The following is a 27,609-nucleotide window of genomic DNA, read 5'->3' on the forward strand; positions in this document are numbered from 1 at the left end:
AGGATCGGTGATGAAGATCTGTCCAGCAGAATCATCTCACACATCCAGACCTCCAGGAGCCTCCACATCATGTGTCTGATCCCGGTCTTCTGCTGGATCAGTGCCACAGTTCTGGAGCACATGATGAGCACAGAGCAGAGAGGAGAGCTGCCCAAGACCCTGACTGACATGTACTCACACTTCCTGCTGGTTCAGACAAAGAGGAAGAAGAGCAAGTATGGTGAGGGACATCAGATGAGTCCACATGAGCTGACAGAGGCCGACAGAAAAGTTCTTCTGAAGCTGGGGAGGCTGGCGTTTGAACATCTGGAGGACGGAAACATCATGTTCTACCAAGAAGACCTGGAGCGGTGTGGTCTGGATGTCACAGAGGCCTCGGTGTACTCAGGAGTTTGTACAGAGATCTTCAAAACAGAGTGTGTGATCTTCCAGAAAACAGTCTACTGCTTTGTTCATCTGAGCGTTCAGGAGTTTCTGGCTGCAGTCTACATGTTCCACTGTTTCACCAACAGGAAGAGAACAGTACTGAGGACTTTTCTGGGAGAAACACATGTAGATTCAACTCTTGATGTTCTCCTAAAGGAAGCAATGAAGAAATCCCTTCAAAGTAAGAACGGTCACCTGGACCTGTTTGTTCGCTTCCTTCATGGTCTTTCTCTGGAGTCAAACCAGAGACTCTTAGGAGGCCTGCTGGGTCAGACAGACAACAGTCCAGAAATGATCCAGAGAGTCATCAACAACCTGAAGAAGATGAACAGTGATTATATCTCTCCTGACAGAAGCATCAACATCTTCCACTGTCTGACGGAGATGAAGGACCTCTCAGTCCATCAGGAGATCCAAGAGTTCCTGAAGTCAGAGAACAGATCAGAGGAGAAACTCTCTGTGATCCACTGCTCTGCTCTGGCCTACATGATGCAGATGTCCGAGGAGGTTCTGGATGAGTTGGACCTGGAGGAGTACAACACATCATACCAGGGACGACAGAGACTGATTCCAGCTGTGAGGAACTGCAGGAAGGCAAAGTAAGTCCAGATGTGATGAGCATTATAAAACAGTGTCATGTACTAATAGTGCTGGGTGATATGACCTCAAACCAATATCACCATTTATTGAACATTTGACTTCAGTTAAGATTAATTAAAGATGATTTAGTGTTAGTTTTTTCCCTCATAGTTCACTGACATGGTCTTGTAGTTACTTCTTTGACGATGATGTGTAGATAATGAAGAAATATCCGCTGACACTGACGTGCTTGTAATATAAGAAATTTATTTAGAAAAACAAGAAACAGCATCAGTCCAGGTTAGCCATGGTACCTGGGAGAGTCACCAGCCAAATGTGAACCCTCTCGAACAAAGAAAGACTCTAGTATTTATACAGCATTTGGTCAAAGAAAACAGAAAACCATCCAAGTCCTTATTTGGACTCAGGACAACAACTGTTAACCTCCTTAAACTTACTCTGAACTTATGGCCTTAAGATTTACAATTCCATGCAGGGTTGACTTTTATTATCTCTTTCTCGGGATCAACACCTGTTTACTCCTGTTCAGACCCAAATGTTATCCTACTCAGTCTTAAGGAAACGACCCCTAATAAACCACTTCATGCTCTTTGGTGTTAACCCAAACTCTTCTTGAGACCACTAATTACTTTAACATAAGTTCACATTTTAACAGCACACTTACAATTCACATAACTGTTCATGTCACATTGTATTGCATGTAAACTACACTACAAGGACAAAAAAAACCGGATAAATGTAAAATACACTACAAACACATTCAGGAGAGAATTCCCAAAGAAGTGACTGAGATGTGTGATAGTGTTAATCCCTGAAAAGAGAAATATCAGATGCTGTGAGCGCCCCCTTCCAGCCTCTGCAGGCATTACTAATCAATCCTGAGCATCATCTCTGAACATGTCAGCAGGTAGATCACAGATAAAGTGTTCTTACAGGAGATCCTTCACCTCACTACATTTGATTCTTTGCTGACTTGTTTGATTTCTGGATCATTCTGCAGCAGTCTCTGTATTTTCACCTTTATAGAAGTGAGTCAGACGGCTGGAGAATGAGATGGTCCTCCTCCAGAGTTACTGTTCAATGACTTTCAAATGGTTTTCTACTGCAGAGAGAGTCCTCTGAATAGATCCCACCTTAGATCACTATAGACATGAGCTCATCCTAAATCAAACTCCATGTGTTTCCATGTGTAACCCTCCTGGATAAATGCACGTCTTTCTAGGTTCTGGAGGAGCGAGGTCGTGAGCACAGTAACCATACACCACACACACACACACACACACACAGACACACACACACACACACACACACACACACACACACACACACACACACACACACACACACATAGTTTAAGGAGGAGCAGCTTTGTTTGAGTCAAATCAGGATTTTGACCTCTAAATGAAATCATGAGCATGAATGATGTTTACCTATATTAGTTACAGGATCACTAAATCACATGAACTGGTTTGAATGACTTTGCAAAGCCATAACTTGTTTGCTAACAGGCAGAAAAAGGAGCACAATGAAGTGAGCAGCTGGCTGACTGAGACATGTGAAGTGCAGCTTTTTAAGATGACACACACTTCACTCAGTTTCATGACTTCTACAGGAACTCTTCTCACTCCTAACTGATGAATTATCCTCTGTCCATCTTTATCACTTAGTTCTGCTGTTTATCAACTTCTACAGTTAACATGGTGACAACATGGTGACCATCTCTTACTCACTCTGGCTTCATAAAAAAAGAAACTCTCGTCCTGCATCACAGACTTTTACTTTGCTGCACATCAATCTGCACTGCAAATCTACTGTTGATTTTAGTCGTACAAAACTGCAACAATAAACTCACTGACTTAGTAATCACAGCTCGAGTGTGTTACATCAAATAAATACAACATGAACTGATGAACTAAACCAATAATGATGTTGTTTATGACACTTTTAATAACTCTTTTTAAGCTGTTTTAGCAGCAGGGTTACACATCTGTAACATTTAGTAAATGATTGAAAGATGAAGAATGTGCAGGTTTGAAAAGCAGTGAGGAGACTCAGTGAGAGATTCCACTGATGTGTAAAGTTAAGACCAAACAGGACCTGTCAAACTTCAATCATCAGATGTGAGACGTGAATATCAACGCTTCTTTTATGACTATTAATTTTCTATTTTATATGTCACTACAGACTTTCTAACTGTGGACTCTCAGAGACTCACTGTGACGTCGTGGCCTCAGCTCTGAAGTCCAACCCCTCCCATCTCAGAGAGCTGGACCTGAGCATCAACAAGCTGCAGGATTCAGGAGTGAAGCTGCTGTGTGAGGGACTGCAGAGTCCAAACTGCAGACTGGAGACTCTGAGGTCAGATCACTGACTGTAATATAGATATGAATATAATAGAAACTGTGTTGACTGTGTTTGAATTTCACCCATTCTTGAGAATTGGGAAACATCATGTCCCAGACAAACAAACCAAAGCTGTCATGTGGTTTAGCAACTACTTGTGCAGCAGAACACAAAGTGTTCAGGTTGATGGTATATCCTACAAACCTTTGTTGACTCAAAATGGTGTCGTTGGGTTTGTTTATTCGTTGTAATGGATTTAAGTACAGCGTTTCTTTGTGTGGTATGGAGTGGTGTGGTGTGGTGTGGCGTGGTTGAAAATTTGTTTGCCCTTCCACTCTTTTCCCCCAAATCTTACACCTGTCCCCAATTAAAGGCCCCCGGCCACACCTTCTCATGACATCGCTTACCCCCGATGCCAGGTAGCCATGCCCACTCATAATAACAACCATGACAAGTTTATTGAAATAATAACAAATGGGAGTGAATAGATAAATGTCTTCAACAACGCTTACTTACTAGTGTGTGTGTGTGTGTGTGTGTGTGTGTTCTGAAGAGGCTGGATCACGGTCTGAAACTCGTGCACAACTTGTGAATAATGAAGTTGAACACTAGAAGCCAGAGGCTGAATTTGTGTTAGTCAGTGTTTACACTGGTCTTCCTGAACATGAAGATATTACCCGGATATAACGCTAGAGTTCACAGAGAAACACACACGGGACGCTGCGGACAAAGAGCTTTTAAACTAGTCAAACCAGAGACGCAGTGGTCAGATAAGAAGCAAATATTATCTTCACAACTTCACATGAATGACTCAGTTATTAAACACACTCTCTAAAGCTCACTGCTCAGACCTGATTCAGCCTCACTTGTAAAGTGTTTGTCTGCGGTTGAGGAGGGGAAAGGTCCCACCATGAAATCAGATCTCCAGTCTGTTTCCGTGCAGATGAGATGTGATGGCGGCGGTTCCCAGAGGATGAGCAGGATCGGTGTGTTCTCTGTCGAGCGAGGCGATCTCCGTGGTTGTCCTGTTCATTGCAGGATGGAACCAGACGTGATCTTTACACTCTCTAAATACCGTTTTTAATTCGCTCTGTGAATAAGACGCTCTCCGAGAATCTCCGTCGAGATGCGTTCAATGGATGATGCAAGCTGGGGATTCAGAACACTGTCATTCCTTGAGGCCTCGGGTTGCCTGCACGCCAAAACATTGAAAGAAATAGCAGCGTGCTGTGAAGCAGGAGTGGACTTGTGTCTCTGGATGCTGGAAGCATTTGAAGAGAGAGAAGAATGGGAGACGACTGCTTTTATTCACCCTAAACTTCACACCTATGTGTTAGCTGTTGCAGAGCATGCTGGGAGTAAGAGTCAGCTAAATAACTACTATTCTGGCTGTCCTCAATAAACACAGTGCTTTGAGAGAGAGAGAGAGAGAGAGAGAGAGAGAGAAGGGTGAAGAGGGAGACTCAGTGAGATGAGAAATAGCTGAACTGTCAGCTCTACAGAAGACGTGTAGAACCATATTTTAATGCAACATGAACTATATCCATATTAAAGATATTGTCTTATATCATGTTTGAATATATATCCATCTATCTTAAATACTGGATATATCTCCCAGCCTTAATCTGCTGCCAAGACAAGACATGTCCAGTTACATCTCTAATATTTCTCTGACTCTGATCACTGTTGGAAATATTTGATGTGATGTAAGTAATCAACAGTAAAAAGATATATAACATGGGTTTAGTCCATTTGAAATGAATTCAGATATTTAAATGTAAAGATTCTAATAAAATTCAACATATTGTACGTTTCAATCTAAGAATGATCAGGAAGTACAAAAACATGAATGAATCACTATGAAGTCCTTCAATGTGTGAATGAACAGATGATGATCACATCAGTGTGTTCATGTGGACAACATCACACATTCACGTATAAAGCTCACTGTCATCTACATTTACTTCTTTTATTCTTTATTCAGATTGAGGAACTGCAGGTTGTCAGAGATCAGCTGTTCTTCTCTGGCCTCAGCTCTGAAGTCCAACCCCTCCCATCTCAGAGAGCTGGAGCTGAGTGAGAACAAGCTGCAGGATTCAGGAGTGAAGCTGCTGTGTGATTATCTGCAGAGTCCAAACTGCAGACTGGAGACTCTGAGGTCAGATCACTGACTGTGTCATTCATTTGAATCATTTCAATCCACATCCTCCATTGTTTCACATTTCAGGATTTAAATATTTTCGGTATTTGTCTGAATTTAAATCTCTGGATATTTAATGATTTAGGAGATTTCTTATTCTTGAAGTTTCTGAATAATTTAGAGATTTGATGTGAAAATGTTTTTGTGACTCTGTGAAGTAAAGTTGAACAAGGTGCATATGAAGCCTCTGGTTTCCTCTGGTTCTGTTAAGAAGTGAAATCATGAAGACTTGTGATTGAATAATGTGTGATTTGATAAATGTAGTAAGATCACAGAGCTGACTGAGATCAGCAGCCTGTTCTTCATCTGTGCACATGAACAGATGGATGAATGTTGAGCTGACATTTGGAGGATTTAGATTTAGTGAATACACAATCAGAAATGATCCTCTAATCATTTAGAGAAAACTTGATTCATCGGGACAAAGTGATGTTGAGATACTCATCACAACCTGAACACATGTGACTGGATTACACATGATTTTTATTCTTCTTTTATTCTTTATTCAGATTGAGGGGCTGCAGTTATTCAGAGATCAGCTGTTCTTCTCTGGTCTCAGCTCTGAAGTCCAACCCCTCCCATCTCAGAAAGCTGGACCTGAGCAGGAACGAGCTGCAGGATTCAGACGTGAAGCTGCTGAGTGATCTTCAGGAGAATCCAAACTATGGACTGGAGACTCTGAGGTCAGTCTCTCAGTGTTCTTTAGTAAAGCCTCCACATATCAGCTCATACATATATTTACATTCTTGTTGTTTGTTTGTTGGAGAAATCCTTTTCTTGGTTCTCTACTACAAAGAGAGTTCAACATACTCAGGGTTTGTTTTCTGTGATCTGGCTTCACTAACCCTGACAGAAGAGATGGTGCTGAACAGTTACATGAAGCTGCTTATCAACCTGAGAAGTAAACCCAGAGTTTCATAAAAGGGGCGGAGCTATCTTCATATAACCTATCACAATATCTCACAGACTGTGAACAAACGATATGAATAATATGAAGAAGTTGAAGACAAACAGGCTCAAAGACTAAAGTTACACAGCTGCAGGAACAAATGCAGGAAGGACAACTGACAGAAACAAAGAAACATCAGAGAGGATTCATGTCCAAACTACGGCTTCTTCTATTTTCCTCCCATGGTTAGTTGACCTTTGACCTGACTATAATAAGTCCTGTTTCTTCTCTGAACTGAATGTGTTGCTCTGACTCTTTAAAGTGGAGAGGAGAACAGTCGGCTGTCAGAGCTGGTAGGACAGAACAACGCTGTGTGTGTCTGAGTGTGTGTGGACGTGAAGCTCTCATAACTCAGTGTAAACTCACACTCAGACACCAACATGAAACCGTTCAGTGTTAAAGTCCAAAGGTGGAGTGGGGGCGGAGCTTAGTTACAGCGCTGTGGGGGAATCTGATGACTCCCAGCTGATGAAAATGATTTCTGTCATCTCTCTTCTTCTCTCATTAGCTGGAGACCATCTCTGTGATAATGTGAGTGATCAGGACTCTGGTGGAGCAGAGAGGAGCAGCTGATGATCCACAGAGGAGGAACCTCCACCATCTTGTGTGTGGAGAAGCTCTGCAAGCTGAGGAGAGCTTCATCCATCAGGGACTGACAGAGGAATCAGCTCACACTTCCTTTCAGTCATATTTCTTTTTTTCAATTGTATTTGTAATCAAACATATTCAGAGACATTTGTGCAGTACAGTCATTTGTGCTTAAACAATAGAGTGATTCCTCCTTTTATGTTTTTGTGCTTTAACACAGAACAAAATAAATCCGATGTAAGAGATGAGGTGATCTCCCACTGAAAAGAAAAACAACCAAACAAAGTATACAGGGGTTCATAACTAAAGGAAAAGCAGTTGAAAGAAAAGATGGGAGTTTAGGGGAGATGTAGGATTTTCATTTTATCCAGAGATCCTCAAATGAGTTTTTGTGAAGCTTCAGAGAACAAGTGATCTGTGTCATGGAATAGATTCCATGAACTACATGGTAGCAGTCTTCCACTGGTGGAGGAACATTTCTTTGTTATGGCCTTTCTGCCAGCAATGCTCAGGCTTCCAAATGAGTATTTGGTTTAGTGGATGAATGCAGGTTAGCAAGGAAGACTTGTTCCCATTCCTGGGTAACATCTGACTTTAAAGACATCTGTTGGTTCTCTGTGGATCTCAAAGCAGAAGCTGTGTTTTTTAGGACAGAACAGGTGGTAGTGATTTGCTCCCTGTGAGCCACAATTCCTCCAGCAGCTAGAAGAGTCTATGGGTACATCTCAGTTCCCTTCATTGCATCCAAGTGTCCTCCACTTGTGTCTTAGTCCCTCCCAGCAGAGATGCACAGAGATATTGTCTGTCAGTAAAAAGACTTGGGTAAAGTCAGCTCTCTCCTCAGATCTCCCTCCTCTCTCCTTCTTTCAGTATAAGAGCTTTGGGACCTTCCTTAACACGGCCGGTCTAGAACTATGTGGGGTTGGGCCCAGGAGCCAGGAGATAGCACTGAAGAGAAGTGAGATAGAGTCTGTGTCATGAGATTTCTGAACAGCTTTAATAAAGTATCTAATCAGACTCTTCCAACCCAATGTTGTCCATGACATGGAGCTTGTGATCTTCCACTCAAACTCACAGTATTTTCCCAAAAGCTTCTTCACAGATGTGGAAGTGAGTTTCCTTTTCCCGTTTGTGTTTGATGTAGGTGGTATGTTCTCTGTGTTCCTCTTGTAGCCCTCTATACAACCTGCAAATGATTTGAATCCCAGAGTCCCCTCTATAGGCAGCTATGAAAACTTGTATGAGATTATTGTCAAAGACTTTTTCAGTCTCTGTCATCAAACTGTTTAAATGGTGGCGTATTTGAAGAAATCTTGAAGCAAAGAGTCTTTTCAGTGTTTGGAAATGTTTGCTGGTGTTGTAGAATATATCTATCTAATCAGATTGATCAGAGGGCCTCTCTCTCCCCCTCTCCCTCTGACTCTACACCCCCTACAGACATTCCAATGTTTATGACTCTGACGCCAAACTGATCTCCAAGGGGGTCGAAGACGCAGGAAAAACACCTTCCAAGAATTTCAATACGCATCTTCTAATCAGAAACCGTTTTAGGACATTGAGACTAACATTTTCATCCAACCAGGAGTCAGATACGACAATGTACCGCGAAGATGTAAAAAAATCAAACTGTCATCAAATGGTCCCTGCTCTTGTTTAAAACTTGCATGGAGCACTACTGCCCCCCAGAGGTTGAAACGTAGAAGGTACTTTAAGTACCTCACATGGTTAGTTATTCTCAATAATTAGATTATAATCTGAAATTATATATCTAGATATTACTTTTTCTTTTTCCATTTTCTAAAAATCCATCTGTGTTTGATGTCATGTGTCGTTTTTGACTGAAGCTATCAGAGTAAAGCTGGCGTTCCACATAAAGCTGGAATTCAATAATGATTCATGTTTGGTTTTTATTAAAAGGTTATCACAATGCATTGTTACTTCAGTGTAAGAGTTTGATTACATTTTGAGTATGGTGTAGTGCGATACGTTTTAAATAAGATCATTCTTTTATTCATCAGTAGAAAGTTGATCCGATCGTTTTTCATTATTTTTTGGACATTTTTGGAATTATTCCTTTTCCCACCATTGACTCTTAAACGATCTCGTTATCTGAACTAACTGAATTGGCCATTTCAGTGAGCAGGAAGTTAACGATCGTTCATCAACAGAAATACTTTTGGATAAATCTCAGAGCTCTCCGGGAGGCCGTTGGACACTCAGGACGCGACCCAATTGCACAGTAGAACCGACTCTGACCTGAATTGTCAAAGCAGTTCTGGACCGCAGAATTCTTCGGTCCCTCTAAGGCGGATTCGTTGATTCTACAACAAAGTAAGACGCATTCAACAGCTGGTCAAACCTGCAGAGGGTCGTGTCACATCGTGTCCTTTTTACTTCTCACAGTTCAGTTTATCCTTTAATCTCAAGTTTTTCCTCCGTTCACTCCACTTTTTGTCCCCAACTAAATTAACATGTTTATCAGACAGACGTTAAACCACAATACCATACTCAAGTCGTCATAATAACATTTATCATTTCTGGTGTTCACCTTCATCAAATATATCAGTCACTGTATTTTGGTTCCACATTCATAACGCATTTTATTCATGTTATTATTCTGTTATTGTTCACCTTTTCTTTCATTAAATTCTGCACATAAAACTCAGAAGCTTGTTCGTGTGATTTCAGGTAGTCGATTGATCCAGAATTCATAATTCAGATATGAGGTTGATTTAATTCATAATTAATAACTTTCAAAAATTCATAATAAATAACTTTATTAATTCCCATAATTAATACAGTTGTTCCTGGTCAGCCAGGTGGTGCCCTGTTTTTCTGACGAGGTGTGTTAATAATCATTTAACATTAAACATTTCACAACACTGGTTAAAAAAAGAAGAGTAAGAGGAGAGGCCTTGTTTGGTCCATCACTTGTAAGGAACATCCAGTTTGTTGGGGGTGAAGTCGGGGTCATGCCAGCACCACCTCAGTATCTTTATTTCATCAGACAGGCCAGTCCTGCTGATAATACTGAACCATGTTTTCAGGGATCAATTCATCCAGCTATTACCTTTATCCAGGAGCTTTTCAACCAATCTTTGATCCCCTAAACATGCCTGGATTGGGACGCTCTCTGACAACTTCTCTTCAATAGTTTTCCATCTGGCTTGATAATCATATCTGCACCAGCAAACCAGGGTTCTCCACTGTGCAGATATATCATAATGTGTTAGAGCGCCCTTCTTCTTCTGCAGTTGAAGAGTTTGAACTCTTCTCCTGGTCTTTTCCCTCGCCATATGTACCGTGATATTAGTCTATCCCACTCATTGAACTGTTTCTCTCTTCTTTCTATTGGAAGAGTCTGAAACAAACAGAAGATTCTGGACAAGATGTTCATTCTCACAGACTCCATCCTTCACTCCAAGCTTCATATTGGAATTCCATCTCCTGACATCCTCCTGTATTTGTGTCTTCAATAAAGTGGAGTTCATATAAATGAGTCAAAACTTTCAGGATGTTCACTCTCAAGTATTTTATTTGTGTTGTTTAAAGATGGGAAAGAAGTAAGCAATGCTTGAATTTATTGTTGCTTTATCTGGCTCTGTTTCTTTTACCATATATCATATAACCATAATGTTCAACTTGTTTTTCTTTTATTCACATATAATCCATACCTTAATTTTCATTGGTATAACTTATAATGGTGCATGCACAAGTCTCTGGGCAGCTGCCAGGTCAGGGGGGAGTCAGATCTCGAGTGTAACCAGTGTGAACTTCTGACCGTGTCGAGCGGTCCGTGTTGCATCGGTTCTGATCAGGAGATAAAGGTGTGAGTGAGGGGGGACAAATCCAGCTCGTGTGCCTCACTCAGGTGTTTCAAGGTTCTAGACAGAGAAACAGATTTGTTCTAAAAACAGAGAGTAAAAACATAGAGAGCAAAACCATAAGTGATGATGCAGCCATTACAATAACTGTGAACCTTTGAAATACTGCAGATTGAACACGTCTCTTGTATCTAATGAGAAGCTGTCAAAAGAAGTCAAACAACATCTAAAAGAACACTCCAAGATCAATGAGAATGGCCAAGGATGGCCTTCAGTTTGATGGGAGGGGGGGAAGTAGCAGAACTAACATCTGGACTAAACAAAGCCAGACTGGAAAAGCAAATGTGGTTGGACTGTAAAATAAGAGAACTAGAGTTGAACCATGAGAGAAGATTAGACAACTCTAAACTACTTCAACTGAAACAAACTAGACATGACCTTGAAGATTTACTGACATATAAAGCTGAAGGGGCCAAAAGATATTATGGGATGGCTCATAGAGCCAGTCACCTGTTTGAATTTCAACCCAATCAAATAGAAGAGTTTCCAAAATAATTCACCCCACCTCCGGGCAACTTGTGTTCAAACCGTCTGATACAGCAGAAGCATTCTCAGCACGATGAGAATCTATACCATGAATCAGACTGATAACAAGGCAAATCACATATTTCCCTTCAAAAACTACAACTACCAACTTTATCAAAGGAAGAAGCCACTGACATGACACGGCCAATTTCATGTCCAGAAACATGAGACGCTCTAAATAATAAATCCCCCGGCACAGACGGGTTCCTGGAGGAACTGAATAAATGTCTGATGACTGAAGTCACAGCAGTATTGTTGAAAGTCTTTCATTTGGCTCTATCATCAGGTTAGCCTCCAACAACACGGTCAGAAGCCATCATTTCAGTCTGACATATAAGGAGGGGAAGGAGCCAACTCACGGCCTGTTAGCTTCCTCTGTAATGATTTAAAGATAGGAACAAACATGTGAGCACAGAGGATGAAGAAGAATATAAAGAAAAGAATTCAAGTGGACCAAACAGGGTTTATTCCTGCTAGACAAGGTGCTCACAATGTCAGGCCAACATTCAATCTGATAACATCTGCTACTAAGACCAACAGACACAATACCATGTTACTCAGTCTAGACATCCAAGAAGCATTCGACCGGGCCAACTGGAGTTTTTTACACTTTGGCTTGAACACAACATTTATAGATTGGGTAAAAATCATTTACAATAACCTGAAGTCAAGAATGAAAGTCGATGGATGTTGCTCAGGGTGCGTTTGAATTGTCTTTTCAGGACGCTTCCTAACTGAGTGAAATGAGCCGGGAGCGTTTCAGTGGCGGCCATGATTAGAGCCGTTTGAATTCTCTAACAGCTCAGAAAAGGTGGATCAATGCTTCTTTTATAAGCTCCTCTTAGCACAGGAAACATTCGACCATCTTTTAACAAAGAAGACGACATAATGCCGGCCCACAATGCCTTGCTGCCGCAACGTTTCCAGCGAGTCCGTTTCCATCCGACCGTTGAAGAAGTAAGGATGAGTGAAAAGGGAGGCAGATGATGTTTTCTTCAACACGTTTCATTGACCTCAGAATGCTTTGTGCAGTCGTACATGGGTATGCCTCAAAATCTACATCCATGGAAGTGTTTGAACCTAAATGATGACGGCTGAAGCTCATAGACATCCAAAGGTGAGGTGAGGCATGTGAATGAAGGCAGAGAGATGATGATTCCACAGCCTTCATTTGTCAAGTGGTGTTCCTGTTCAGGAGAAATAAAGTGGAACAATTCATCATCTGCCTGCTTCACAAGATCCTTGTGAATAAAGTTCAATCATCCAAACAGGCACACATGTATCCTTAAACACAGGCTGATGTTTTCATCAACAATAAATCAAGTCTGCCTGAGCGTCACAAACAAAGTGAATCACTGAACTCATGAACTTCAACAGTGAGTCACTTGTGGACGCGCTGGGCAAAGAAAGAGGAAACAGGTGTGATTTGGAGAGCAAAGTGAACAATGAGCTCTCCTCCTCTTCTGAGAGGCCTGATAGGAGGGAGTGGATTCACCTGTGTCACCTGCAGCACAGCTGTTTCTGCTGCTCCTTCAGCTCAGGGATCGAGGCTAGACATGAAGAATCTGAACAGGAACAAGTCATCATTGGTCGTACTATCATACTTATTGTGGATTCATGTTGATGTTGGAGTGGACAGGAAGGTGAGCCAGAGCAACCGTTCTCAATGTGACAACCATTCACTGTTGTTACTCGTAGCCTGCTAGCCTCTTTTCCTTTTATTTCAATTCCAACCTCTTGGTAGGACCGGATTATTTCACCGCTAAGAAGGCACCGGGGAACGTTTCTTAGTAGTCCATTTTCACCACGGCAGAGCCACGCCATTAAAATCCACCGTCACATAAACGACACACGTACAAAAAGAAAGAAGTCCCATTGTGGACATCAAGCTAATCTTGGATCCTTCACTCTTTATTTTAGGTAGAGCTCCTCATAGCAACATGGACAGAGACTTGATTTCCTTCCTTAACATGGAGCTCTTGTTACTACTGATAAGAATGTAGTGATACTAATGACTTTCATTGATATCAAATAATAAGGTCACTCTCATGTTTAGTATTCTGGGCTGCATTGTTGTGCTAGCAGGAAATGATCTCAAAAGGCTTCTATGAGCTTCAGATAATCAGTGAGTACAGTCTGTTCTTCTTCTTTTCTCTCCTCCCTCACTTAAACAGGAAGGGGAGGAGCCAGCGCGTCCACGTGAACATGACGTAGATACGACTCAGGCAGCGTCACAGACAACTCGCCTGTCACTCCTTGTAGACAGTCATGACTCCCAGATATGTTCAGAGCATATCCTGGATCTCTGCTGTGTCAAATGTGACCTAATCTTCCTTTAACAGTTCACATTATAGGGACATGATGTTGAATGATGGCCATCTTCAACATGTCCTTTAAACATATTCCAGATGTTCTTGTGGGAATGTTCCCTGCTAGTTGGGCTCTTACTTCCTGTTGTTTGATTGAACCTCATTTTCACGCTTTCGTTCAGTAATAGAAGCAAAGAAAACAGATTTTATTTTCATACTCCCTGCTCGAGCTGATGCATCACAACACCGCTGCTCGCTACCCGCTCTTTGTGGGGGAGGAGTCAGACGAGTGTGACAGTGACACTGACCGTACCATTGAATATCAGCTTGAAATAAAGCTGAGCTGTAGAAGGTCAAGCTGTGTGCCAGTCTTTTAGAAGTGCATGAATATTGTGATTGGAGGTGGAGTTGGTAGCAACAGGCTTCAAGGGGCAGCAGCTCAAATCTCACCTCGGGCACCAAGTGGGTTTGGGCCGGCTCTGGTAAGTCGTTATGTGACGGGCCTTTAAATGTGTTCCACTTTGCTTGTTCAAAGTAAACTGGATGAAAAGATATAAATTGCTAAAGGAACTAGCAATGCCTTTTCACACCTGCTCACCAAATCAGCCTCCGATGATGCAAAATGAGGATTTTTTTGTGTCATTGGAGGCTCCTTTTAAGACAAAGAGATAAGAAGCTTTCCTGTCTCAGTGCAAAATGAGGCTGGATGCACAACCATTAAAAACTACTACAAAATACAACCATGTTTCTAATGATACAAGGCTTAATGCATATGGGTGAAGTATCCCTTTAAAAGACGACAACGGCCAGAGTCTAAAGAAAAAACACAAGCACCAGATCTGTCTCTGTGAGAAACACACACACACACACACACACACACACACACACACACACACCTATAAGGAGCGCAGTGATGTCACAGGAAGCAGAGATGTTTGAGTGACAGGAGAAGAGAGGACGTGTTGATGATGTGAAACATGTGTAGCGTAACTTCTAATGCAGAGTAGCATCTCTAGTGATTGTTTGGATTGTTTATAATGTGCCAACATGACATGCTCGACCTTTGAACTTTGAAAGATACATGGTATGATGAGGATGTAAATTCAGAGACGGGCAGAAAATGACGTACATAGAGAGAGACAGAAGCTCAGTGTGTCAGTCTCAGCTCGTGCAAATCTTTGGCCACAAACTGAACATCGAACTGGTCTCTCTCTTCTCTGTACAGCCAAAGGTCGCCTCAGATCTCCAATTGATTTAGCAAATCCTGTACTGCACAGAGAACACTTCAATCCTTATTGGATGCTTGTGGGTATCAGAACCTCTGCTCTCGTTGGATTTCTTTCACAGTTGAAATGTTTCATAAAGCACTCTGTAAGTGGGTCAGTAAATATCATGAACAACTTGCCAATTTACAAAATACAATCAAAAAAATATTGCAATCAAGAATGTCTATTGTATGTTAGAACAGTGTTTTTTTATGAAGAAAGCAAAACAAACAGTTTGAAAACAACTTGAAAACTGAACTACCAAGTGGAGCCTCAGTTTGATTTTGTGTAAATGTTTTACTACTAACTGAACAACAACATGGTTTCTCTCCTGTGTGAACCACCAAGTGTCCCCTCAGCTGTCCTTTTAGTGCAGATGTTTTACCACAAACTGAACAACTAAATGCTTTCCCTCCTATGTGAACTGCCATGTAGGACTTTGAATCTTCATTTCATGCAAATCTTTTACTACCCACTTGACAACTAAATGGTTTCTCTCCTGTGTGAACTGCCATGGTGTACTTCAGATCTCCATTTTGTGCAAACATTTTACTACAAACTGGACAACTAAATGGTTTCTCTCCTGTGTGAACTGCCATGTGGGACTTCGGATCTTCATGTCATGCAAATCTTTTACTACAAACTGAACAACAAAATGGTTTTTCTCCCGTGTGAACTACCAAGTGGAGCCTCAGAGTTCCATTCCAGGGAAATTTTTTACCACAAACTGAACAACTAAATGGTTTCTCTCCTGTGTGAACTGCCAAGTGTCCCCTCAGCTGTCCTTTTAGTGCAGATGTTTTTTTTTAAAGATTTATTTTTGGCGTTTTTATGCCTTTATTACAGAGGGAGGACAGTGGATAGAGTCGGAAAGGGGTAGAGAGAGTGGGGAGAGACATGCGGGAAATGGCCACAGGCCGGACGCGAACCCGGGCCGCCCGCGCGCGAGGACTAAGCCTCAATACATGGGGTCGCGCGCACTGCAGCTGCGCCACCGGCGACCCCTAGTGCAGATGTTTTACCACAAACTGAACAACTAAATGGTTTCCCTCCTATGTGAACTGCCATGTAGGTCTTTGAATCTTCATTTCATGCAAATCTTTTACTACACACTTGACAACTAAATGGTTTCTCTCCATTGTGAACTGCCATGTTGGACTTCAGATCTCCATTTTGTGCAAATATTTTACTACAAACTGGACAACTAAATGGTTTTTCTCCTATGTGAACTGCCAAGTGTCCTCTCAGCTGTCCTTTTAGTGTAAATGTTTTACCACAAACTGAACAACAACATGGTTACTCTCCTGTGTGAACCGCCAAGTGTCCCCTCAGCTGTCTTTTTAGTGCAGATGTTTTACCACAAACTGAACAACTAAATGGTTTTTCTTCCATGTGAACTACCAAGTGGAGCCTCAGAGTTCCATTCCAGGGAAATCTTTTACCACAACCTGAACAACTAAATGGTTTCTATCCTGTGTGAACGGCCAAGTGTCCCCTCAGGTTTCTTTTAAGTGCAGATGTTTTACCACAAACTGAACAACTAACTGTTTTCGCTCCTGTGTGAACTGCCATGTGGGACTTCGGATCTTCATGTCATGCAAATCTTTTACTACAAACTGAACAACAAAATGGTTTTGCTCCCGTGTGAACAACCAAGTGGAGCCTCAGCTGTCTTTTTAGTGCAGATGTTTTACCACAAACTGAACAACTAAATGTTTTCGCTCCTGTGTGAACTGCCATGTGGGACTTCGGATCTTCATGTCATGCAAATCTTTTACGACACACTTGACAACTAAATGGTTTCTCTCCTGTGTGAACTGCCATGTTGGACTTCAGATCTCCATTTTGTGCAAATATTCTACTACAAACTGGACAACTAAATGGTTTCTCTCCTGTGTGAACAGCCAAGTGTTCTCTCAGCTGTCCTTTTAGCGCAGATGTTTTACCACAAACTGAACAACTAAATGGTTTTTCTCCCGTGTGAACTACCAAGTGGAGCATCAGAGTTCTATTCCAGGGAAATCTTTTACCACAAACTGAACAACTAAATGGTTTCTCTCCTGTGTGAACTGCCAAGTGTCCCCTCAGCTGTCCTTTTAGTGCAGATGTTTTACCACAATCAGAACAACTAAATGGTTTCTCTCCCATGTGATCTGCCATATTGGACTTCAGATCTCTATTTTTGTGCAAATATTTTACTACAAACTGGACAACTAAATGGTTTCTCTCCTGTGTGAACTGCCAAGTGCCCCCTCAGCTGTCCTTTTAGAGCAAATGTTTGACCACAACCTGAACAACTAAATGGTTTCTCTCCCATGTGATCTGCCATGTGGGACTTCGGATCCTCATTTCATGCAAATCTTTTACTAAAAAACTGGACAACTAAATGGTTTCTCTCTTGTGTGAACTGCCATGTGGGACTTCAGATCTCCATTTCGTGCAAATGTTTTACCACAAATTGAATAGTTGAAGGGTTTCTCTCGTGTGGGTCCTCATGTGTACCACAACAGCTGCTCGAGAAGAACAACTTATTTTACACACTGAACAGCTGAATTATTGGCAAGTGAAAAGTTTGTGGCTGTAAATGTCTGTCTGGATTAAAGTCTCTGTCTGGTTCTGCTCCTCCACAGTCCTCTCCATCAGCTTCTGTTTTTATATGCTGTGTGTCTCTGCTCTCTTCAGTTTGGTTTTCATGAAGCTGTGAGGACTGAGGTTTCTCTTCTTCTTCTTCTTCTTCTTCTTCCGTCTTCACAGGGAGAAGTTTGAATGTTTAACATGCTGATATCCAACTCCTCCAGTCGATGGCTCAGTTCCTGCTGCTTGAAAGACATAAAGTTATACAAAGCTGAATTGAACCACTGAGAGCACTACTTTACAGAGGGTGTGCAGGAGATGTCTCAGTGGGCGGAGTCACTGTCAGGAAGCAGTATCTGGCTTTAAATCAGATGAAAAGTGCCGCCTTTTCTGTAATGAGGAGACCTCGGAGTTCAACGATCCATCACTCCACATCGATTCCTTGATTGGTTTAAAAAAGATTCAATCAAATCTTTTTTTTTAAAGAATTAAACTTGTTATAAAGGGTACAGTAAAGAGAGAGAGAGAGAGAGAGAGAGAGAGAGAGAGAGAGAGAGAGAGAGAGAGAGAGAGAGAGAGAGAGAGAGAGAGAGAGAGAGAGAGAGAGAGAGAGGCGTGTCCATCGACACTACAGCCGGGGTGAAAGGTGGAGCTAAACACTGCAGTCTGTTGATTGGTCCCGTAAGACAGCAGCATTAAAAATCCCGGCTGTGTTTAAACAGCTGATTGTTTATTGGTCTGTATTTCTCCTGGCCGCACACAGCCTGCTCTGAAACACAGCTGGATTGTGTTATGTAACAAAGAGCCACATGTCTGCACAGTTTCTCCCTCAGAGCTGTGTTAACTGATATGAAGCGCAAAATACCACGAGGAAGGGACAACTTGAAAGGACGTTTTCACCTGCTTTTTGATTGGACGAAGAGCAGCGAGTCGACATATGCAGCGGTGAGTTACTGATGTTGCTTCTCGACAGAAAGTAAATCCATGCTTTCTTGTGTTCTTCATCAATACAGGAGTCATTAATGATGCAGATTACCGGATGTGACATGATGTCGGTTTGGGTTGTCCTTTTAAATCAACGTTCACTTTCAGCAAAGCGGTTAGTATCAACACTTGAAGTTGTCAGTGATTAGTAACTTTTTAGTGCATAAGGTAAAGTCACTGTTGGCATGTATGTGTTTGCAGCGTTATAAAACATTGTTGTAAACTCTGTTGTTGCAAACGTTTCTTTCTGAACTCACAAACGTGATATGTGAGACAGCCAAGCTACCGACACGATGCAGCAGCACACCATGATGTTTTCCCAGAGGTCGACCAGCTCATTCATGATATCACCTGTTGAAGTGCACAAGTGGGATCACAAGGTGTCAGGACTTTATGGCACCATTGAAATGTGTATTTGTCCACCTCTGTTGTGTACTAAAGCATATAAACAAAAGGAATAGGAAGTGAAATGACAGAGAAACAGCAGGCTTCTGCACCATCACTACTTTTATTGTTGATACTAGTCAATGCTCTTTCTAACATAACATACTAAATGACTCAAGTGTCTTCTTTCAGCCACTTTCACTTCACTATGTTTTTGAATGCCGGACTTGAACCCGTAGTGTCATAGTCATTATTTCTTCTTCTACATTGGTAAGGCCTCATGTACACTACCTGCTGCAAGTGTCCATTTTACCTGTAAGGAAAGACAATCTACGTCTGCAGGCTGTATACATTCATTTGAATTGAAGTTCATGTAACAGAATGCATTTTATATCCTCTTTAGATGCATCATTGGATCATTCAGTGAGGTGGAAAGCCTGCAGTGGAACGCTGCACGACATGCTGCAGTCAGGTCCACTGCTCCCTCTGTCCCAAAGACAAGTTCAAACCAGCCAGACTTCAGAGGTTCACCTCAAGGAAGCCATTGCATTTGAAGGTAATGCTGTTGGATTTTAGATTAAAGACACACACAGAGAAAAAAAAGAAAGCGCCTGGACTTTGGAGCGAGCTGAGGAGCATGTTCATTCCACATCCTTGGAGCTGTGACGTTTCCTCTCTGCAGCTTTAATGCAGGATGACTTCATGAATGTAATCCAGGCTTCATCACATCTTCTCTGATCTTCAGCTGCTGCTGATCCAACACAGACCATGTGCTTCATGTGTCAGGAAATGAACTCTAGATTCTCCTCAGAGGTTCCAGAGTCAGTCCTGATGGTTATAGACCGAAATCATTGAAGGAACATAAATCAAAGTCATGGCTTCAACAGCTGCTGTCATACAGGAAAGAATGAGAACAAACAATAAAACATGCCAAATATAGTCTTCCTGACTGAACTTTCTCTACAAACAAATTCCTCATCCTTTTCTGTATTTATCACTTTCTGCATGTGTTGTGTTCATCTCTTTATTAGAGTCCTATATACACAAGTCTTAGCACAGATTAGGTCGACAGTCAGGACAATCACTGACACACAAAAGATGGTTTGAATGAAATAACATCAGATCACACTTTACAGATCCAGCTTTATCCGACAGCTTCACACAGTCAAAGACCTCACTGTTAAATCACACATTAAAAACAAACATGTTAAAGCCTCGTGCAGTTTAGAAGAAGAGTATGGAGCGTGACGGTGGAGTTGTTGTGGAGGGTTTTTGGATCCTCTGGGAGTCCTCCTGATCAGGCTTTAAAAAAACTGCTTCAGTCATTTGAAAAACGTTTTCAGATCATACTGTCGATAAATAAAGGGAAATAAAACAAAACATGAACAAAGTCATCTGTTCATTAAAAGATCAATAATTGTAATTTTTTTTATTGCTTGATCTTGAACTCCAAATATGTGAAAAATCCAGAGAAACCCTCTTAATGTCATTCCACCTTTTCACCACCAGATGGCAGCATTGCACTGTTGCTAAAGGGAGGTGGAGGGAACAACCCGTATTGTTGTTTGTGCACCAGCAGATGGCGCTATTCCCCATTTATATCTCACTTCTCCTCTTCATCTGCCTCAGGTCACTTCCTGGTTTCTCCTTCCCCTCTGATTGGTCGTTTTTTTTTTTGCCCTCTTTGCAGGGCTCGAGACTAACGGCGTCCCGTCGTCCCGAGGACGATAAAAAACGTGTTTGGGACGAACTGAAATCTCCCCCGGGACACTGTCGGGACGGGCATTTGTCAAACCCTCCGCTAAGTAAATGAGATACTACACCACCAGCTGACTACAAGTCAGCGCATCTCCTCGCGCTACAATATGTATATTTTGGTTTCTGTGCGCGAGACCCAATATAAACATATATATATATATAAACATTCTGACGTTTTCCCGCCACGTGTCGGTCCATATATCCCCTCATTAAAAAACGGCTTGCTGACAGGACCAGCACAAGTATGTTACGTTGGTTAAAGGTTACGATGGAGCCTGGAGAGGGCACTTCAGCTGCCGCATCATTGTCTAATGTTACAAACCCCGACTCTGAGCTAAGGACACATTTCTTTAGTTTTTTTAATGTCATTCATTCAAGTTACGTTAGAGTAAGAAACTGATCATAACCTCGATAAGTAACACGAACTTAAGCCAGCCAGAGGCTGTGATTAAAGTTGTATTAGATCAAGCATAATGTTATTAAGTCCATTTCAATGTTACATTGTTGTGGTCTCTTTTAGTTATTTGTGTTATTTGGGGGTCTTAAACGTAAAATGTGACGAGATGTAAAATAAACGGGCACTTTGAACTATTTCTCAGCAGGGAGAAAAGAGCGCACGAGCTGCTCTTGTATTGCTGTAATAAGCAATCAGGCTGCCACTGAACAAAAAGAGAGAGGTTATACAGAATGTAGATTTTCAAGAGATTGAAGGAGAGGTATTTGTTTTGTCTTATTTGCTCAGTTGCACAGGCCTCTATATGATGGGGCCGATCATACAGAGGTCCTGTGGTTTAGCCACAGAGCAGCGCTATGACGCGTCCTCAAATGACTCTGTCCACGGAGCTCGCACAGATTCATGGCGCATAAAAAGTCAGTGACAGTTTTAGATTATCATTGTAAGGACACGCAGAAGAACAGACTACAAGGCTCAGAATGAAAACCCTTTTACTGAGTTGAGGTCTGTTAGTAAAAGAAGGTGACGCAGCAGCGCTGAAGGAAAAGTTCACATCTGTTGGTTTGGGCACATTTGATCATGTTTTAATGCCCGGCCCTAAAATACCTTAAGATGACTTTGAATCAAGAAACTCAAAGTGTTTATGACAACATGTGAGCAGGTCTCTCTCTCTCTCTCTCTCTCTCTCTCTCTCTCTCTCTCTCTCTCTCTCTCTCTCTACCTCCGTGCATGTCAATGATCAAATTGACCTGTATCCATATTATATCAGAAAATGTAAGGGTCTATTACAAAATAAAACTTAAAGCAGTTAAAATGGATTACTTTAAAATGAATCCTCATCTTTTAGTGTGAATTTGTATTTTCTAAGTTCATATATGTGAATAATAAAGATTGTTGTCAAATCTTTCCACGTATGCAACGTTTTGACCAAATATGTATTTTCCACTTCTCCTCAGAAACAAAGCAGCTCTGGCTATGAAGCCAAACGAAAAAGAACATTTCTCCCTGACTGGAAAAAGAGCGTTTCATTTATTGAATATGATGAAACTGCACAACTAATGTAGTGCAAAACATGCAGGAGGTGTCCAGCTCAGGCCACGGGGAACCGCCTGTTCCACGGGGTGACAGGAGAGAAGGTCAGAATCAGGAGCATCAAAGAGCATGCAGACACAACTTTACACAAGTCAGCTGAAGATGCCCTAAAAGTTTGACTAAACCCAGAAAGAGGAGCACTAGTGTCAGCTTTAGACAGACTGGATGTAGCAATAAAGAAAAGATGATAAAACTCTTCAACATTGCCGACTTTGTTGCCAAAGAAGAAGCCGCCTTCACCATGTTTCTGAAGCTGGTGAATCTGCATCAAACAAACGGTCTAGATCTCGGCACCACTTATAGCAATGACCAGGCATGCCGCATGTTTATCCAAGCCATTGGTTTGTGCTTCATCGAGGACCTTCAAGAAAAGTTGCGATCAGCCAAGTTCTTTTCAATCATGTCTGACTCTTCAGTTGACCGATCTGTGAAAGACCAGGAGCTAATCTATTGCACCGACCTCGAGAATGGCAAACCAGTGAACAAGCTCATCCAGTTAACTGCCCTGGACCACGCTCATAGCCAGGGCATTTTGGATGCCATTCTGGCAGGGCTGTTGAAGGTTGGGGTGAGTGAAGACACAGGGATCGAACCCCCAACCTCCCTGTAAAGAGACGACTGACTACCACTGAGCCACAGCCGCCCCTGTATGTACAGCTTATGTAAAAATGTCATTTGAAGTCGTCCCCATGAATCTGTGTTTTTATTTAATTTTTTATTGCTCTGTCTTTCTGCTCCATGTGTCTGTGAATTCCCCCCGAGGTCAATAAAGTTTTTTGATTTGAATTTGAATGAGATTGAAATGATTTGAAATGAATAAATGAGTGGATCCATGTTGTTCAGAATAAACCTGTGCTTGGCTTGGCTTCAATCAACTTTAGATGTGAGTCGAGGCAGGCGAGCCGATACTTTGTACTATTGATTGCATGTTATAAAGTTGATGTGACTTTAAATGGAGGTGTGCAGCTCATAAACTCACCTGTCATTCTATTTGATCTGTTTCTAAGGAAGCAGCTGTTCAGACTGACAATCATTAATCCACATCAGACAGTGACACACTTTATCTGCCTCCTTATCTCCTCCCTCCTCTCTCTGAATGAGCTGTGCTGGTTCCTGCTGGGTGAGGAGATGAACGTGTGCAGCACTCTCTGATCTCCATGTGACAGCATGCTGCAGAAACAGGCTTTAAAGGAAGCCAACAGATCCACTGAGACAGATTCATGTGAACAGGAAACCCTGAACAGAAGAGCAGACTGGCCTTTACTTTCATTATTACTCCCACTATTCACCCTGCACACACACACTTCCTCTTTGTCTCCTCCAACAACTCCACAGGGTCAGGAGTAGGCGGAGCTAAATGCTCCAGGAATGTTGAACTATGAACTCTGAGTCATCTAATTCTTGTTTAATATCCTCCCTAAATAATGCTGGCTCATTTACATGACCCAGTTGCTGGGTGCTGAGCTGCTGGCTCATTTCACTGGGTTGATTTTGGCCACGGCGGGAATATTGACCCAATATTTGGTGATTGAGAGAGGCTGAAGTGATCCAACGGCTAAGCTGGCCTTGTCACAACCCCGCGCTGGGTCAGAAGCCCCGCCCACTTCTCTCCTCGCGACTGACAAACAGTCGGCTGTGTTTTAACGTTTGACTTCGATAAGTACCTAAAATACATTTTTTAAACATCATTTTCACACTAAACAAGATCAATACACGAGTACTATTAATTATAACAAAACAATTATGGCAAAGTCATTACTTTTTACTTGTTGACTGGCGTAACATGACGTTTTTCAGCTAGTTAACTTACTTTGAGTTATAGTAAATATAACGGTAACCTAGCATCATTTAGTTTGTTAGCTCGTTGGTTAACATTAATTTAGACTTTCAGTCTTTTATTTTCTGTTTTCCAATATGACCCATCATAATGTTAGATGGCTGCTCATATCCTACTAACATTAATGTTGGTTAAGTGAATCACTTTTCAACGTTGACGTTACTCTACATCATCTTGTCACATAAGGCTGAATATCCTTTTAATGCACCTTAACATTGACTTTGGTTCATATCGCCCTAACGCCCTAACGTTAAACGCTGTCATTCATCAGACGGGGGACTTTTTACTGACGTTAACATTAGTCCATGTCCCAAGGACATCACACAAATATTAACGTTATAGTGATGGCGTGGATTTACATGTTCACTTTGAGCTTTGTTCCGGTTGCGAGCAGTTTAAATGGATAGTTGTTGTAAAGTGTCGAGTCATCCCAGGCTGCTGAAGACGCTAATGTTAGCCTGTAGTGATAACAGCAGGTGGCAGCTTTATGATTAAAAGAGATGTGAGAAATGACTTCACATATTATAGTCTCTTATTTACAGTCAGTTACAGACGTGTTAAGTTGTGTTTTTATGTGTTTTAGGTGAAAGTTCTTCTAATGTGTTGATGTATTTATCAGGAGACACCAGCAGGGGGCGTAACGGCAGTAATGATGACACCACTCAATATACAGATTGATCGTGTCTCCTCTCCTTCACTCAATGAGCCTTTTTCAGGTAAGAAATAGAATAAAAGTGGCGTGTTTTTTGCCCTGGCTGTTAGATTAAAGTGTTTAGTCCTTCCACAAGTTGTTTGTGTTGAAAAACGTCATTTTCTGTGAAGTTTAAAGAGAAACGTATTAGCACGAGTTAGGCTAACAGTTTAGCCGGCTTATTCGATTAGCATCACGCATGCGTAGTTGTAGGTGGTCCTGTGTTACAGTGTACATCAGTGTTGTGAGTTTGTGTTTGTTTATAGTCACCTGTGTGTGTGAATATGTTGTGAAGAGTCAACATACAGAGTGAGCTGAGGATGGTTTCATGATAATCTGCCTGTGACTGTGTGTCTATGTCAGCAGCCAGCAACACTGTTCAACATGGTGTGAGGTGACTCCCCTCTGATCAGGGACTGACCTCAGACTAGCTGAACATCTGGACAGGTCAAGGGAGCTGAAGCTATTCTGTTTAAATATGACACTTGATTTAAGAATAGGCTTTCAGTGAAAGGCTTGTATTGATCATGACGTCTAAGCATTTAAAGGCTAACTTCATACAGTGTAAGGTTTGACTACACACAATCTTTTAAAGTAGATTTGAACAGGTTGAGGGAGTCATAGCAGCTCTGTCACTGAGATGGAAATAACAGAAATGTATTTCTTAGAGCGTCAGAACAGTCAGATTTACGATTGTTTCTGTTTTTCTACAGATATTTAACGGATGATTTTGTTGGTGAGACACTGGCGGCGTGGCACTTGGACCTGTTGACACCAAAGTTTGAAGGTGAGCGTGTCTTTGTTTGTGTTTTGTAGTTGTGTGTCTAAGATTGTAGAGCACATTGCATGTACAAGTAACAGTAAGAAATAACTGGGGCTAAATGTTTCTGCTGTTTGAGGTTTGTGTCAGGATGAAGTAGAGGAGTTTAATTAATGGAAAATAAATGAAGTTCATTTCTTTTCTTTTCATTAGCTGTTAATGCTTCCCCTCTCTGTGTGTGTGTGTTTATTAATGTCCTCTTTAAAGCATACTACCACGTGTGGAGTCACATCATACTGGCCCGACTGTAACATGGAAACAACAGCTGGAGCAGCGTGTTGGACTCAGGCTGCACCTGGCCAGCAGTAAGTGCACATCAGTTTAACAGACACAAATCTGGGCTTCTCTTGACCGGCCTCTCCAACACATTCAATATACCAACGTCTGTTATTTTGTCTCTTCTGCAAACAGCTCAAGATTTCCTCCTGCTCCTACAAGAAACCTGTTCAAGGCTTACAGAAACCTGTTCACCACAGTTCAGTAAGAAGATTCTCCAGCTGGCCAGTAAGGAAAGAAGTGCCCTGAATCTTCTCACTGAATTCAGTGAAAACACCGCAGGTACCCACATTTTCTTTTTTTAATCTGCTACGTCAACGTCCTAAATTCACTTTGTGTTTTAAAGAAATGTCTTTTGTCTATATGCAAGTAAGTGAACAGACCACAGTCCTAAACTTCAATGATATTCTGAGGCAAGAATAGAAATTACAAGTCCATGTTTTTTTGCATTCGGGTTCATAAATGTGTTTTGTAAATGTGAAAGTTTTTACATTCACACAAAGTATCTGCTGTGAGGGCTTCAGTCGGGTCAGAACCATCTGTAAAGTTGTAATTCATCTGGCGCCATGGTGGCACGATTCTCCTGAAACTAAAACACATGAATGATGAGTTAAAGGCTCGTGTTAGGGGCATGTTTGAAAGAGTTCAGGCTGTTCTGTGATATCTGATCTATGACTGATATATTGATCCAGCATAGAATTTTTAATATCTATCAGTAATTACTGTTCTGTTTGAAGTTTACATGTTTTATTTCTTCTTCACAGGTTGGAACAAACATTCGTGAGTTCCTGAGGGAGGCCCTGAAGACCAGACCAGAGCCATCGCACTGCACGCACACTGAGCACTGATAGGACGCTGTGGACGAGCGCACTGAACGCACACAGTGACTCCGTGCAAGACAACAGAACTCTGCTTTTAAAATGTTCTGATCCAGGACCGGCGTGTGGGGAGAGATCATGACATGACTCTCTCTTTATCTCTCCTCTCTCTGATCCACTGCACACTATAAAGTCTATTACAGGGGACTTTGTTTCCACAGACCCCCCCAACATGTTGCTGTTCTTCCATCTTTGAGGTCCTTTATCTGAAGCAATGTGCCCCTATGTGGGACTTTTTACAAACAGCTGTGTATCAGCTGCCTGGCAAAGAGTCGCCAGCAAGAGAATTCTTAAACACCTCTTTCATTAAAGCCTCATAAAATGCTGATGTGTAAGAGGTGTTTAGTTTTAGCTCATCCTAACATTGTTTATATTTCCCTTTCAGTTGGGCCAGATAGATATACTACTGTTATTGTTGTTGGCTCTTTCAAATGTAAATAAATATATGCATTAATGTTATTATTTGTGTTGATTCTATTTGTTTAGAAGCAGTTCATGTGAATGATTGTTTTTTAATGCTGAAATTATTTTTTGTATGTCTAAACAATGTAGAGCAAGAAAGATGCATAAATAACCCTCTACTGTGTGAAAATAAGCATCTATAATAATAACCCCATGAAAAGGTCCAAAAGAACCAACGTTGGGTGAGAATGACCCAATTTAAGAATAAATGAAAATAACCCAACATGCTCTCAACCTTTACCCTCATCTTCATCCCCTCCCCTCTCAACCTTTACCCTCATCTTCATCAGTAACTTCACCTTCACTGGGC

At 41.6% G+C, this 27,609-nt stretch overlaps 2 protein-coding genes across 8 annotated transcripts in view; both read left to right on the plus strand.

Annotated features, from left to right (window-relative positions):
• Nucleotides 1–8,208, plus strand: part of LOC306822704 (protein NLRC3-like) — an 11,385-nt gene extending 3,177 nt beyond the window's left edge. Inside the window, exons 5-9 of the mRNA XM_079341879.1 lie at nt 1–1,025; nt 3,211–3,384; nt 5,354–5,527; nt 6,079–6,252; nt 7,027–8,208. The exon at nt 1–1,025 is cut by the window's left edge and continues 869 nt beyond it. Of these exons, the coding sequence (XP_079198005.1) occupies nt 1–1,025; nt 3,211–3,384; nt 5,354–5,527; nt 6,079–6,252; nt 7,027–7,045 (1,566 nt within the window). The 3' untranslated portion in view covers nt 7,046–8,208. The remainder of the gene's footprint in view (nt 1,026–3,210; nt 3,385–5,353; nt 5,528–6,078; nt 6,253–7,026) is intronic.
• Nucleotides 1–26,912, plus strand: part of LOC306822722 (V-set domain-containing T-cell activation inhibitor 1-like) — a 67,368-nt gene extending 40,456 nt beyond the window's left edge. The window contains exons 1-5 of one of the 7 annotated variants that reach the window (XR_013778925.1): nt 18,378–18,608; nt 24,792–24,888; nt 25,227–25,650; nt 25,891–26,241; nt 26,724–26,912. The gene's annotated coding sequence lies outside the window, so the exon portion shown is untranslated. Of the gene's footprint in view, nt 18,609–23,815; nt 23,860–24,003; nt 24,675–24,791; nt 24,889–25,226; nt 25,651–25,890; nt 26,242–26,723 lie in introns of those variants that run through there. The other 6 variants (XR_013778926.1, XR_013778927.1, XR_013778928.1 and 3 more) reach the window with 6 other exon arrangements.
• Nucleotides 26,913–27,609: the final 697 nt, after the last annotated feature.

The sequence above is a fragment of the Symphodus melops genome, assembly GCF_947650265.1.
Source record: "Symphodus melops genome assembly, chromosome: 4".
In the NCBI taxonomy this organism is placed as follows: Eukaryota; Metazoa; Chordata; class Actinopteri; order Labriformes; family Labridae; genus Symphodus; species Symphodus melops.